Raw genomic sequence first — 14,782 nt, 5'->3', positions numbered from 1 at the left:
TGAGCGGTGGTAGGCACCAGCAGGCTCGTAAGCATTCATTCAAACAGCACTTTCGTGCGTTTTGCCAGCAGCTCTTCACAGTGCTTCAAGCATTGCGCTGTTTATGACTTCAAGCCTATCAACTCCCAAGATTAGGCTGGTGTAACCGATGTGAAATGGCTAGCTAGTTAGCGGGTGCGCGCTAATAGCGTTTCAAACGTCACTCGCTCTGAGACTTGGAGTAGTTGTTTCCTTTGCTCTGCATGGGTAACGCTGCTTCGAGGGTGGCTGTTGTCGATGTGTTCCTGGTTCGAGCCCAGGTAGGAGCGAGGAGAGGGACGGAAGCTATACTGTTACACTGGCAATACTAAAGTGCCTATAAGAACATCCAATAGTCAAAGGTATATGAAATACAAATCGTATAGAGAGAAATAGTCCTATAATTCCTATAATAACGACAACCTAAAACTTCTTACCTGGCAATATTGAAGACTCATGTTAAAAGGAACCACCAGCTTTCATATGTTCTCATGTTCTGAGCAAGGAACTTAAACGTTAGCTTTCTTACATGGCACATATTGCACTTTTACTTTCTTCTCCAACACTTTGTTTTTGCATTATTTAAACATGTTTCATTATTTATTTGAGGCTAAATTGATTTTATTGATGTATTATATTAAGTTAAAATAAGTGTTCATTCAGTATTGTTGTAACTGTCATTTGTAACTGTATTACAAATAAATAAATAAATAAATAAATAATATATATATATATATATTTTTTTTAATAAATCGGCCATTAGTTGGTATCGGCTTTTTTTGGTCCTCCAATAACTGGTATCGGTGTTGAAAAATCATAATAGGTCGACCTCTAGTCTGGACAAAGGAATGTGTCCTTTCACACACACACACACACACACACACACACACACACACACACACACACACACACACACCTGTTTTCACTACATGACAAACAACCATGTTCTTTCGTTTTTAAAGTACACATATTTCCTTCAAGCCACAGTTATCAGAAGTCAATCTGTAACCCAAGCCTGTCACTAAATCCACTATATGTACAGAAACCAAACCAACCCCATATTTCTGAAGTCGGGATACAGTCCCATATCCTGTGTATATTATTCAAACCAGTCTACACTCCAAGACATTGTTACAGTTAAACCTCTCTATCTACCACAGTATATCACTCACACTACGCTACATATGAAGCCATTTCGATAACGGACGTGATCTTTCCTCTTGGAACCAGACCGTTTACATATAGTGAGTGGCCAGTGGTAGGGCTAACGGTAACTTATTAAAAGGAGACTTTCACACAGCGATGGAACTTCCTTATTGTCACTCTCACTGACCACGGCCTGTCCCCCCACCCAGAAGCACACACAGTCTATCTCCCGGCATGTCCCCTCCCCCAAGACGCTGATGCCCTGCTGAGATTGTTGTGTTTCTTCCTTGCTTTCCCCCCTATTTTGCTGTAAAAAAAAAAAAAAAGTGAGTCGAAGAAGGTTGAGAATGCTATCTTGTCATAACCTCCAACCAACCTGGATACGCTATCGATTTTGATGGAGTAGCGCCCTTAAAAACATTCTAGAGCAAGAGAGACTTGGATTCCCTATAACGCACAGTCCATTCCCAAGGCTAATGTTTTAGCGGCTAGCCTCATCTCTGCTTATCTATAGTCACTGAGGGCTAGGCTAATCCACGGGGTCCAGACCAGGGACATGATTGATGGAACTAATTACCCTGAGAAGCTGCTCTTTGAACCCAACTCTGCAGGAAGGAAGCATTGACACCAGGTTCTAGAATCTACACACGGGGACAATCAAAGGAGAATTCACATTGGTGTCTTCTCTTCTTTGGACTGCTGGCTTTAACGTGAGCTCTGTTTGCACTGTTTTTTACCTTTGAGGTCGGACGCTTTTTGTGTTAGCTAAAATTAAAGTGAGAAAAGTTACTTTAAAAGCGACAGTGTAGCCAAAACTCAAACAAATATGCCCGGCTCATCAATCTCATTACTGTCATACGACAATAATTTCCAATGAAAACTCATTAGCATTGAACGTTGATCTTTTGTTTGGCGAGGACCTTCTCATCTATCAAAATGACAGATCTGTCCCTTTCCTATTAAAATGAGGTCTGTGTAAAGTAAACCCTTTTCTGACTGGCCACATGACAACCACATTGCACAAAGTTTGACGTTTATTGGGGTAAGTCATGTCCTTGAGGCAGAACAAAGCGATTTCCGCAAGATGGGCCACCTGCAAAGTCAATTGTCCATATTGTAAAAATGAATTTATGGTTAGGCATTAGGGTCAGCAGTGTAGTTAGGGTTAAGGTTTGGTTTAAAATCTGATATTATCACTTTCTGGCTGTGCCAGCTAGCTGCCTCCAGAACAAAATTCATGACGAGTGGCGCAGTGGTCTAAGGCACGGCATCTCAGTGCTAGAGGCGTCACTACAGACCCTGGTTCGATTCCAAGCTGTATCACAACCGGACATGGTGATTGGGAGTCTCATAGGGTGGCGCACAATATTGGCCCAGCTTCGTCCGGGTTAGGGGACGTTTGGCCGGGGTAGCTCGTCATTGTAAATAACAATTTGTTCTTAACGGACTTGCCTAGTTAAATAAAAAAGAAATAAAACCTGCATATTACACACACAGAGAGAATACCCCCAGCTCCTCATTGGTTCGATGTAGACTACTCAATCCCAGTGAGAGGGATGTTGAATGTGGCTGGGTGCAATGGCACCCTATTCCCTATATAGTGTACTACTTTGGACCAGGGCCCATGTCTCTGGGGAAAAAAATAGTGCACTATATAGGGAATAGGGTGCCAATTGGGACTTCTTTACAGACTGTTCCAGGCCAGCTCTGTTCTTTAAAGTGCAGAGATGGGTGGGTATTATCACATCTCAGTTTATACCTTCGACTCACAGAGAGTAGAAGAAGTAGGAGCTGGGTCATTGTGGAGACGACAGGTTGGTTTTACCTCAGTTACCTGTAGCCTGGGGGCTTTCAATAGCCTGTATAATTAATGAGCCTGTGAGTCTGGGACACTGGGTTCTCAGGAGAGAGAGAGAGAGATAACTAAAACACCCTAACAAAGAGTTCTGACGTCACACGGGTATCAAGTGACACTCACCAGCACCCTGCAAATCACAGGAACAGCTGCCAACTCCACCGGCCTGGACGGAGACGGTCTCTTGACCCATCCATACCTATGGTGCCATTCAGCCTGACAAGCAACCCCCGCAGCAGATCCCACACCTGGTTCAGCCAGGGGTCATTTCCTACCTTGGGTGGGGTGGCAGAGGGCTGTGAACACCTGCCAGAGGAAATCATATCTCAAAAACTTTGGGGCGGAAACTCAACACAGCAAACCTTGAATGTACCTGTAACACACAAGGGGGAAAAGGAGGCACCAACTTTCTTTGGCACTTTCCAATATCAGGCATAGCTCCAGTGTTTGGCCAAAATGTTTTGCGTTTAGCGTTTCCACCTATGAGGCCTGGCCCCCAAAAAATCCCAAATGTTCCTGTCCTGGCTGTCCTGCTTCTTAAAGGTCATGACTGTCTTGCTTCTTAAAGGTCCTGGCTTTGTTCTGTTATGACAACTTTCAGGTCTTTAAAGAACTCATTATCGGGGGGGGGGGGGCTTTCAAAGCTGCTCACATGGAGGCAATTAACACAGAACTAATAGTTTGATGTGATTCTCCCTCTGTGGTCCAGTCAGCTAAGACTGAGATGAATGGGCCCATTATAGAAGAGTAATATGAGACTGATACATGCCATCCATCGCTGGCTGTTTGTTTGCTGTTGTCCAGGCAGCAGAACTGATAGTTTATTCCTCTCTACACTTCACAGGCTGGCAAAGTGTGTGTGTGTGTTTGTGTAATTACTGTAAGCGGTGGGTATTTGTCACAAGCCCTTTACATTCCATACTGGGAGCAACTGCTGCATAGCACTGACTATCTGCATGTCTGACTCCAACCCAACCACCAAACAACAGTGTGGTAGGCCAACACAAATGAAGAATCTGCTTGCATGGAGTGAACCGTCTTATCATGAGAGACAGAGAGAGAGAGACAGACAGAGAGAGAACTGCAACTCACTGCTACTCAATACTGTAGTTAACCAAAGCCCAGAGAGCAGAAGCAACACCAGTGAGACAGTGGATGTTTTGTATTCTCTTTCCAAATAAAAGGGCTACTCTTTCTTCCCTATGCTGGATCTAAAGCTGGGGGGTGGTCAGTTACAGTGAGACAGGGGGATCAACCCAACACCACCACCAGTGATAGAGATCACTCTTTCTTCCCTATGCTGGATCTAAAGCTGGGGGGTGGTCAGTTACAGTGAGACAGGGGGATCAACCCAACACCACCACCAGTGATAGAGATCACTCTTTCTTCCCTATGCTGGATCTAAAGCTGGGGGGTGGTCAGTTACAGTGAGACAGGGGGATCAACCCAACACCACCACCAGTGATAGAGATCACTCTTTCTTCCCTATGCTGGATCTAAAGCTGGGGGGTGGTCAGTTACAGTGAGACAGGGGGATCAACCCAACACCACCACCAGTGATAGAGATCACTCTTTCTTCCCTATGCTGGATCTAAAGCTGGGGGGGTGGTCAGTTACAGTGAGACAGGGGGATCAACCCAACACCACCACCAGTGATAGAGATCACTTCCTGCCCCCAGCACGGTGACAGATATCATGTCATGGCATAAACACGGCCTGCTGGAAGCGGGCCAAGACCTGATCCTGGTGAAGGAAGCCAGAGCAGAGCAGCCCTGGTCAGACCTGGGAGGGACAGGGGACCTCCCCTCAAGTCAGATCCCGAAAAGCATCTTAAGAGACTCAAGAGTAGGAGTGCTGATCAGGTTCTCCCTGTCCATATGATTGGGTACCAGATCTAAAAAGGGAAAACTGATCCTAGGTCAGTACTCCTACCCAGGCCCCCAGGCTGGGGTCTCCTCTCCCAGGCTGGGGTCTCCTCTCCCAGGCTGGTCTGAGGCAGCAGGCAGGCAGTTAGCTCCACTACAGATAATGAGTCTGGCTATCAGCCACCAGTCACTGGCCGACAGATAACCACCAGTGAGGGTGAGAGACACTCCACTTACCTCCCCATTATCTCAGGTGAGAGATCCCTTCTGGCTAATGACTAAAACCAATGAGGAGGAGAAGGAGGGTAAAATGGCACCCCGCACACAGCATGGATGGGCTGCCCTCCACAACACCATTCCTGGGGAAGCACTGGACTCTCATCATGCAGTATATTATTACATCTTATTACACCTTTATTTAACTAGGCAAGTCAGTTAAGAACAAATTGTTATTTACAATGACGGCCTACCCGGCCAAACCCGGACGACGCTGGGACAATTGTGCGCCGCCCTACGGGACTCCCAATCACGGCCAGATGTGATACAGCCTGGAATCGAACCAGAGACGCATCTTGCACACAGATGCAGTGCCCACTCGGGAGCCCAAGAAGTCAACTGATGAATATCTGGGAGTGGTAATGACTCCCTTAATAGCCAGAGTGGGAAGAGAGGGAAGAGTGATAGAGGGAGGAGAGAGAGAAAGAAGAGTGATAGAGGGAGGAGAGAGGGGACTGTGGTTATAGCAACTGGGGAGAGGGGAGGAAATTGCAGAGAAAAGCTTTCTCTGGCTTTGGTTCTCTCATACTAGGCTTCTGTGTGAGGCCAACCAACAGACGAAGGCCTGAACTCACATAGCCAGCCTGAAGTCAACTGTGAAATAATTAATCAGATATTGTATTAGCCACCCTTGTTTCACTAAAGCTAAACAAACGTCATGCTGAGGGAATGCAACCGCTTACCATACACAAGCGCGCACGACCACACAAACACACTCCACACAAACACACTCCACACAAACACACCTTTGTCTCTGAGGAGGTATATCGTATGGTAATCCTTTGTGGTTTGCCTTAAAGAATTTTTCAAAACACGTTTTTCGTGACAATGCAGCTCTGTAGCATTTGAGCTCTTTATTCTGAGATGTTGGGCGAGTTATTTGACAAAGTAGATAAAAAAAGTGGCAAGTAGCCTAGTGGTTAAAGTGTTGGGCTAGTCACCGAAAGGTCGCTGGTTGAAATACCCAATACTGCAAAGTGAAAAATCTGTCGATGAGCACACATTTCACTGCACCTATCCGGTGTATGTGATAATAAAACATTTAAATCTATCATTTTTTAAAACTGATATCACTGAAGCCTGCCACTGAGGTATTGTTTAGGTAATACATCTTAAATGTTATTCCAGATCGTAAATAAACAAAAGAAAAGCTAAATTTCTTCTCAAACCTTTTGAACCCATTTTGTATCTCCATTAGTTCCTGACAAGGCAGCAGCTACTCTTCCTGGAGTCCAGCATCATTAAGGCAGATATATACAATAAAGAAATATTACATGACATTACGTTTCATTGTAAATAAGTATTTGCTATTATCTGACTTGCCTAGTTAAATAAAAAAAAGATTTAAAAAATAACACTTTTCACAACACATTAAGTGTGTGCCCTCAGGCCACTAATCTACTATCACATATCTACAGTTCAAAATCCATATGTACGTGCGTGTGTTAGTGATGCACGGGTTGACGCAAGGAGGACAGGTTTAGGGTCATTAAATATTGCGTGGCTGAAGGGCGGGTGGGTTGCAGGCGGGTGGAATAAAGAGAAACAACACCTCAAAAAAAATGTTGAATTATTGTGCAATTTATATAGGCTACAATGAGGTTTTTCTTCTGCCATTACTGCATAAACTTGAACTTTAGGACTTAACTGCATGCACCAAATAGCCAACATTGTCCTCATCAGGGAGGGTAATTAGAAAATGTGGGTTTTTGCTAATGGAATTACAAAGCACAAAGCAATATTTCTTCAACTTATAGAACTTATTTAACTCCAAAATGAAATATAAGTATTGATATTAGTTGGCAGGGGTCATTACATCAACATTAGTGTTTGATGTATTTCTGATAGCTTTTAAGACTTTTTCTGGGTAGATGTTTTCTAAAGACCCCTTTTCCATCTGTTTATCCAGAAATCACAAAGCCTTTACTTATGCCTAATTTTTAAGATGGAAAATGGTTGAAAAATATATCTATGCCTTCATTTCCCACAAATATAGACTCTTAGCTTTCATCTGACACCCAATTTGATATGCTCCCATGAACTTCTCATGGCAGTGCTAATGGGTCCTTTTCCATGGAAATGCCCCAAGGCTTTGGGTATCACAGGCATTTAAAATGTTCCCAGATGAGATCAAAGACTCAGGTGTAATTATAATTTTGTGTAATTTTTTCCCTTTCTTCCCACAAGACCCATACCACCACCACCATCACCCATATATACAGTTAACACAAAGACCACCATGTTATGTCTATACTGTATCACAGAAACTTTTGTTAAACCAAACGCACACCTCAATTATATTGCCAAAAACCAGAACTATTATTTGACAAATCATGACTTCAAAACAGTAATCGGATGTGAAAAGGAAGCAGAAAAGCTAGATTTAAAAAAATCCCTAATTACCCGCCAGCCTACTGTGTGGACCACATCACAGGTAAGGCTCTACAAAGGGCTGGTTGAGACTCATTCACTTTGCATTCCCTGTGCCGTGTGTATGATGACGGGTGAATTCTGCCCCACTATCAGAGATAGGCTATTCATCACCGTGCATTCAATATGCCATTGGAATTTTTTTTTAAAAAGGGTCGCCTTCAAAACAAAGACAAAATGCACCATTGCACAGATATGAGAGAGAACTGTTGAAAGACAAATAAAAGGTTTTCTTAGTGTTGACCAGGTCCCGAGAGGGGCCACAGTGATGGAGGATGCAGACAGACAGGTTGTTGTCGTGTGTGTGCATGCATGATGCAGGACCATAGAGATACAACATTATAGCCATAGAGAAACAATACAGCAGTGTTCTATATTATTTTGTTCTGACAATGTATAAAAGTGTTCTATTTCATTCTGTGGTTATAGTCGTGTGCGGTCGTGAGTAGGTCCATGATTACGTCTCCCTCCCAGCTACTAACAAGCCCTCTGATGACATGCTGGTGGGAGTGGAGCTGATAACAGAACAGAGGCAGTGAGAAGTTCAGCGTCACAACCTACAGACAGGGTGGAACAATAACCTTCCCAGGACATTTCTCAGTGATACTGGCCTTTCATTTCCTCACAGATAATCATCCCCCCTCCTCCCTCCTCACAAAGGAGAGACAATGCAACGTAGCTGGACCTCCCCATCTACTTCTGGCCTCCACACAACACAAGCCTCTCACTGCAGGGAAACAAGTGTATCAACTATACTCACTGGCAGCCTAGAGACATGATTATCCCCGATGGCATCATCATCATCATCATCATCAACAACAACAACCGCAACAAGCAAACATTGATCTATATGGAAAAAACATTTAACAGAGAATTTCTGTGTTGCAAATGGTTGCTATGGGGATTCTTACACAGGATTTTTTTTTAAAGAGATTATTGTGCAAACATTTTGTCCTTGACGCTTTGTTACATCTAAAAACAGCAAGATTGTGAATGTCATTATAGCGCGCTCACACACAATCATCCATCCTCACAACCGGAGAGAACTTCAAACAGACATGATTACGTTCAGTGGCTGTGCAATGTGCATTAACAACAATAACTCTGCTAGTTTTTGAAATGAGTTGTTATGAAAAAGTTAAGCTAGAGAAGTCCTTGAATCTTATAGCATTCCTTGAGAAAGGCAGAACCATTGATTGACTGGTCATTTTATCAATAAACTACGAGGTCCAGAGCCTGCTGGTTCTGTTATACCTGACAATTAATTACACACACCTGGTGTCCCAGGTCTAAATCAGTCCTTGATTAGAAGGGAACAACAACAAAAAATGCAGTAGAACTGGCTTTGAGGTCCAGAGTTGAATTTGAGGGAACTAAAGCATGTACATTGCGATTTCTTAGGCATGCAAAACCTGCTTCTTCACTTCAGGTACATGAAATCAACCCGTGCTAAATTAATACATTGGAATGACAGATTGGTCCGATATCATGCCGCTCTCCTCTTTAGACAAGGAGTATCCACAGGGACAACTCTCGTGGCCTTATCTTTCAAAATGAGCCAGTGCCAATGGATGGAGGACCCAGGCTTTGACACCCCTTTCAGGGGGAAGGGCCCTGGCCAGAGACCCTTCACCACTGTAATGTCTGGGGCTCTGCAAAAGCGTCCGCATGCCTCCCAGCCAAAACAATTAGTGCATATATTATGACAACATTTTGTGACGTTTTTGTTCATTTTGGTCATTGGCATGTTTTTTTTTTTAGTTGTTCATGAACACTACATTTTTTAGAGGCAAGTCGAGTCTACGCCCCTTCGTCAGTGATTGCTCAACAAAAGGGATTATTCAATGAAGTGTTTGTTTTCATTCAACAAGAGATTTCATGCTAATTTTTCACTTGAGAAATATTGCACCAAACATCTTAGATGTAAAATTGCATGACCAAGACCTCCTCTGCAAAAACATACAAATGAATTTCAGATTTCTTGAGTTAGATTAATTCAGATTTTTTTGAGGAAGTGTATACTCATACCATAATTACAATGTGCAGTGATACTAGAGTGATAGAGGTAGATATGTATAGGGGTAACGTGACTAGGCATCAGGATATGATAAACAGAGTAGCAGCAGCGTATGTGATGATTGTATGTGAATGTGTGTAGAGTCAGTATAAATGTGTGTGCATGTTGTGTGTGTGTTGGAGTGTGAGTGGGCGTGAGTGAGTACCAGTGCCCCCTGTATATCGCCTCGTTATTGTTATTTTTATTGTCTAACTTTTCTTTATTTTTTTACTTTATTTAGTAAATATTTTCTTAACTGCATTTTTGGTAAAGGGATTGTAAATAAGCACTTCACGGTAAGATATACCTGTTGTATTTGGCACGTGACAAATAAAACTTGATTTGAGTCTTGAGTGTGCATAGAGAGTACAAAAATAAACAAGGGTCAACTCAGATAACCTTTCTGTTGGCTGTTCAGCAGTCTAATGGCTTGGGGATAGAAGCTGTTTAGGAGCCTGTTGGCTATTCAGCAGTCTAATGGCTTGGGGATAGAAGCTGTTTAGGAGCCTGTTGGCTGTTCAGGAGTCTAATGGCTTGGGGATAGAAGCTGTTTAGGAGCCTGTTGGCTATTCAGCAGTCTAATGGCTTGGGGATAGAAGCTGTTTAGGAGCCTGTTGGCTATTCAGCAGTCTAATGGCTTGGGGATAGAAGCTGTTTAGGAGCCTGTTGGCTCCGGTACTGCTTGCCATGTGAAAGCAGAGAGAAATGTCTATGGCTTGAGTGACTGGAGTCTAACGATTTTCCAGGCCTTCCAGTTCAGCCCCAGCGATGGCCTGGGCTGTCCGCACTACCCTTTGTACCCTTGCCATACGATCGCAGGTGTTTCTGTTGCCATACCAAGCCGTGATGAAGCCAGTCAAGATGCTCTCAATGGTGTGGCTGTACAACGTTGAGGATTTGAGGGCCCATGCCAAACTTTTTAAACTTCCTGAGGGGGAAGATGCGCCTTCTTCACGACTGTGCACATGTGTACTATTTTAATTCCTTAGTGATTTGGACTCCGAGGAACTTGAAGCTCTCGACCTGCTCCATTGCAACTACGTTGATGTGGATGGGAGTGCGCATGCCCCTCGTTTCCTGTTGTCCACGATCAGATCCTTGGTCTTACTGACGTTGAGGGAGAGGTTGTTGTCCCAGCACCACACTGCAAGGTCACTGACCTCCTCCGTCAGCTGTCTCATCATTGCCAGTGATCAGGCCTACCACCATCATGTCGTTAGCAAACTTCATGGTGTTGGAGACGTGCGTGGCCACGCAGTTGTGGGTAAACAAGGAGCACAGGAGGGAACTAAGCACACACCCCTATGGTGTCCTCATGGTGAGGGTCAGTGTGGTGGAGGTGGTGTTACCTACCCACTACCTAGGGTTGGCCCATCAGGAAGTCCAGGATCCAGTTTCAGAGGGAGATGTTCAGTCCCAGTGTCCTAAACTTGGTGAAGAGCTTGGACAGGACAATGGTGTTGAACGCTGAGCTGTAGTCAATGAACAGCATTCTTACATAGGTATTCCTCTTATCTAGGTGGGTGAGTATCTACAGTTGAAGTCAGAAGTTTACATACACCTTAGCCAAATACAATTAAACTCAGTTTTTCACAATTCCTGACATTTAATCCTAGTAAAAATTCTGTCTTAGGTCAGTTAGGATCACCAGTTTATTTTAAGAATGTGAAATGTCAGAAGAATAGTACAGAGATTTATTTCAGCTTTTATTTCTTTCATCACATTCCAAGTGGGTCAGAAGTTTACATACACTCAATTAGTATTTGCTAGCATTGCCTTTGAATTGTTTAACTTGGGTCAAACATTTCGGGTTGCCATCCACAAGCTTCCCACAATAAGTTGGGTGAATTTTGGCCCATTCCTCCTGACAGAGCTGGTGTAACCGAGTCAGGTTTGTAGGCCTCCTTGCTAGCACACGCTTTTTCAGTTCTGCCCACAAGTTTTCTATAGAATTGAGGTCAGGGCTTTGTGATGGCCACTCCAATACCTTGACTTTGTTGTCCTTAAGCCCTTTTGCCACAACTTTGGAAGTATTCCTGGGGTCATTGTCTATTTGGAAGACCCATTTGCAACCAAGTTTTAACTTCCTGACTGATGTCTTGAGATGTTGCTTCAATATATCCACATAATTTTCCTGCCTCATGATGCCATCTATTTTGTGAAGTGCACCACTCCCTCCTGCAGCAAAGCACCCCCACAATATGATGCTGCCACCCCAGTGCTTCACGGTTGGGATGGTGTTCTTCGGCTTGCAAGCATCCCCTTTTTCCTCCAAATGTAACGATGGTCATTATGGCCAAACAGTTCTATTTTTGTTTCATCAGACCAGAGGACATTTCTCCAAAAAGTACGATCTTTGTCCCCATGTGCAGTTGCAAACCGTAGTCCAGCTTTTTTATGGCGGTTTTGGAGCAGTGGCTTCTTCCTTGATGAGTGGTCTTTCAGGTTATGTCGATATAGGACTCATTTTACTGTGGATATAGATACTTTTGTACCCATTTCCTCCAGCATCTTCACAAGGTCCTTTGGCGGTGTTCTGGGATTGATTTGCACTTTTCACACCAAAGTACGTTCTAGGAGACAGAAAACGTCTCCTTCCTGAGTGGTATGACGGCTGCGTGGTCCCATGGTGTTTATACTTGCGTACTATTGTTTGTACAGATGAACGTGGTACCTTCAGGCGTTTGGAATTGCTCCCAAGGATGAACCAGACTTGTGGAGGTCTACAATTTGTTTTATGAGGTCTTGGCTGATTTCTTTTGATTTTCCCATGTCAAGCAAAGAGGCACTGAGATTGAAGGTAGGACTTCAATACCTCCGAAGCTACACCTCCAATTGACTCAAATTATGTAAATTAGCCTATCAGAAGCTTCTAAAGCCATGACATCATTTTCTGGAATTTTCCAAGCTGTTTAAAGGCACAGTCAACTTAGTGTATGTAAACTTCGGACTCACTGGAATTGTGATACAGTGAATTCTAAGTGAAATAATCTGTCTGTAAACAATTGTTGGAAAAATTACTTGTGTCATGCACAAAGTAGATGTTCTAACCGACTTGCCAAAACTATAGTTTGTTAGCAAGAAATTTGTGGAGTGGTTGAAAAACGAGTTTTAATGACTCCAACATAAGTGTATGTAAACTTCCGACTTCAACTGTAGGTGGGTGTGGGCAGTGTGGAGTGCAATTGAGATTGTGTCGTCTATGGATCTGTTGAGGCGGTATCTATTATCTCTCTCCCTCTTTGGGGCAGTATCTATTCTCTCCGTCTCTCATTCCCCCCCATTGCAAGCTGACCATGTGACTAGCTATTGGAAATCAGCCCAGAGGTCACATCAGGGAATAATAGGCTTGTTTTACATTGAAACAAGCTATTTCAGAGAAAATCTGATTATGTTGTTGATCTGATCTGGACAAATCCTATTCTTCAAAATGGGGATAATATTACTCTCTTTGTGTAATCTGAGAAATGTAGACATAATTTGCTTATAGCTTTCTCTAGAGAACTACAATAGCCTAATAGAACTGGCTGAGCAGTCCTAGACCATATGCTTTTAACCTGCAGAAGAGCAGGTGCTTTTTGTTTACCTGATGAACACTGAATTATCTGAGACTTCGGAGAATGGTAGGTATGACAAAAATTAGACATGTTGATTGAAAACCAAAACATGTGTCAAATTAGCCTAATAGTAATTAGTTGGTTGGGTCAACACTGTTCTGGAAAACAGCTCACTGGGACAAACTGGGTAAAACTATTGCCATGATATTCAGAGAAACTTTCTGTACAGTCCTACATGTTCATAGGCTCTTAGCATTGTTCCAATAGGTGGAGAAAAGTTACATTTTTAGTTCAGAGAATAATTGTAACTTTTTAGGTGTTTGGGCCAGTCCTCTTGTGCACTAATTAGAAGAGTTAGGATATGCAGGGAGAAATGTTTACAGACCATTTGATAAACTACATATAACGGCAATGAAGGCTAGCTACACTATAATCAAATGTAGGCCGAACTTACTTAAATGAAACCGTTCAGGGCAAATTATACATCGTTTCCTCTTTTTGGTAGGCTACCTTTTGAAACTTCCTTGTGTCCACACATTCTTTCCGTAGTTGGTCCCCATGCAACGAAATCAGTTTTGAAATTTGACAGCTACGGACTGAAATTAGACACATTTGAACTGTTTAACTGCAACACTTTACGGCTTGAGTTTAATATTTTGTTATAATCCGATTTCAAACCATTAACAACATGAACGCAGTTGTATCAATGTAGGCTAATTCAACCGGCTCTATCAAACTTCCATGTCTGAATAGGCTGGTTTTAAAACCGACAACTGGAGAGCAATGCAATCTCTCCTTCAATCCACAATTACGTAGCCTGGTAAATGAAACAAATAACAATTCGTCCTTTTATAGTATTCACAACAAAGTTGAAGTAGCTCGTTCTCGCGCAAAAACAACTCACCTGCGAGACCAATGGGACAAGTGTTTGTTCCACAGACCGAGTTTTGATTTCCAGTCCGGAATCAAAGTTCCCACTGCCGCAAGGAGATGAAGCCATTCCCGCCGACCTCTCTATTACACGATTCCACTATTGAGTTACCGCTACCTGTCTAAATCTTTGGGATTTCTTCCTCTAGTTACACGATCGACGGACTGCCCCTCTAAAGAACCATGCCGTTGTAATCCACTCGTGTTCGACTGTGCTGCGTTCCGTGCGTCCGCTAATGTCCTTGTAGTTAGGCTACTCAACTACGGCAGACAGAAAGGAGACTGCAGCAGCTAGAGAGAGTGGCTTTGCTATCCAGGACTATAGCCGTATTGATAGGAACTGACTGACACATGAGAGAGCACACTGAGGGCGTGGGGCAGTTTTACCCTCTAATTTACATAAATCATTACAGTTTGTCTTAAACTCGTACAAAAGTGGTATATTTTAGCCTACCCTAACAGTGTTTCGTTATGGCATAGTAATGACCCTTGACTTTTGAAGTTATTGAAATGGATAACAAAAGCCACTATGTGATTATATATTCCATGACTCTTGGACAGCATGGAAAGTATTTCTACATTGAACAAAAATATAAACACAACATGCAAAAATTTCTCTGATTTTACTGAGTTACAGATTATATAGGAA

General features: G+C 43.0%; 1 protein-coding gene across 5 annotated transcripts in view; it reads right to left on the bottom strand.

Annotated features, from left to right (window-relative positions):
- The window catches only part of LOC115174042 (alpha-catulin), a 93,675-nt gene extending 79,228 nt beyond the window's left edge, over positions 1 to 14,447 (bottom strand). For 2 of the 5 annotated variants that reach the window (XM_029732656.1, XM_029732658.1), the window contains exon 1: positions 14,108 to 14,447. In XM_029732656.1, the coding sequence (XP_029588516.1) occupies positions 14,108 to 14,203 (96 nt within the window). In that variant the 5' untranslated portion in view covers positions 14,204 to 14,447. Of the gene's footprint in view, positions 1 to 13,713; positions 14,070 to 14,107 lie in introns of those variants that run through there. The other 3 variants (XM_029732659.1, XM_029732657.1, XM_029732655.1) reach the window with 3 other exon arrangements.
- Between the last annotated feature and the right edge of the window lie 335 nt (positions 14,448 to 14,782).

Source organism: Salmo trutta, chromosome 34, assembly GCF_901001165.1.
Source record: "Salmo trutta chromosome 34, fSalTru1.1, whole genome shotgun sequence".
Classification (NCBI taxonomy): Eukaryota; Metazoa; Chordata; class Actinopteri; order Salmoniformes; family Salmonidae; genus Salmo; species Salmo trutta.
The sequence above is the reverse complement of the archived record's forward strand: the minus strand, read 5'-3'. Positions and strand labels throughout refer to the sequence as shown.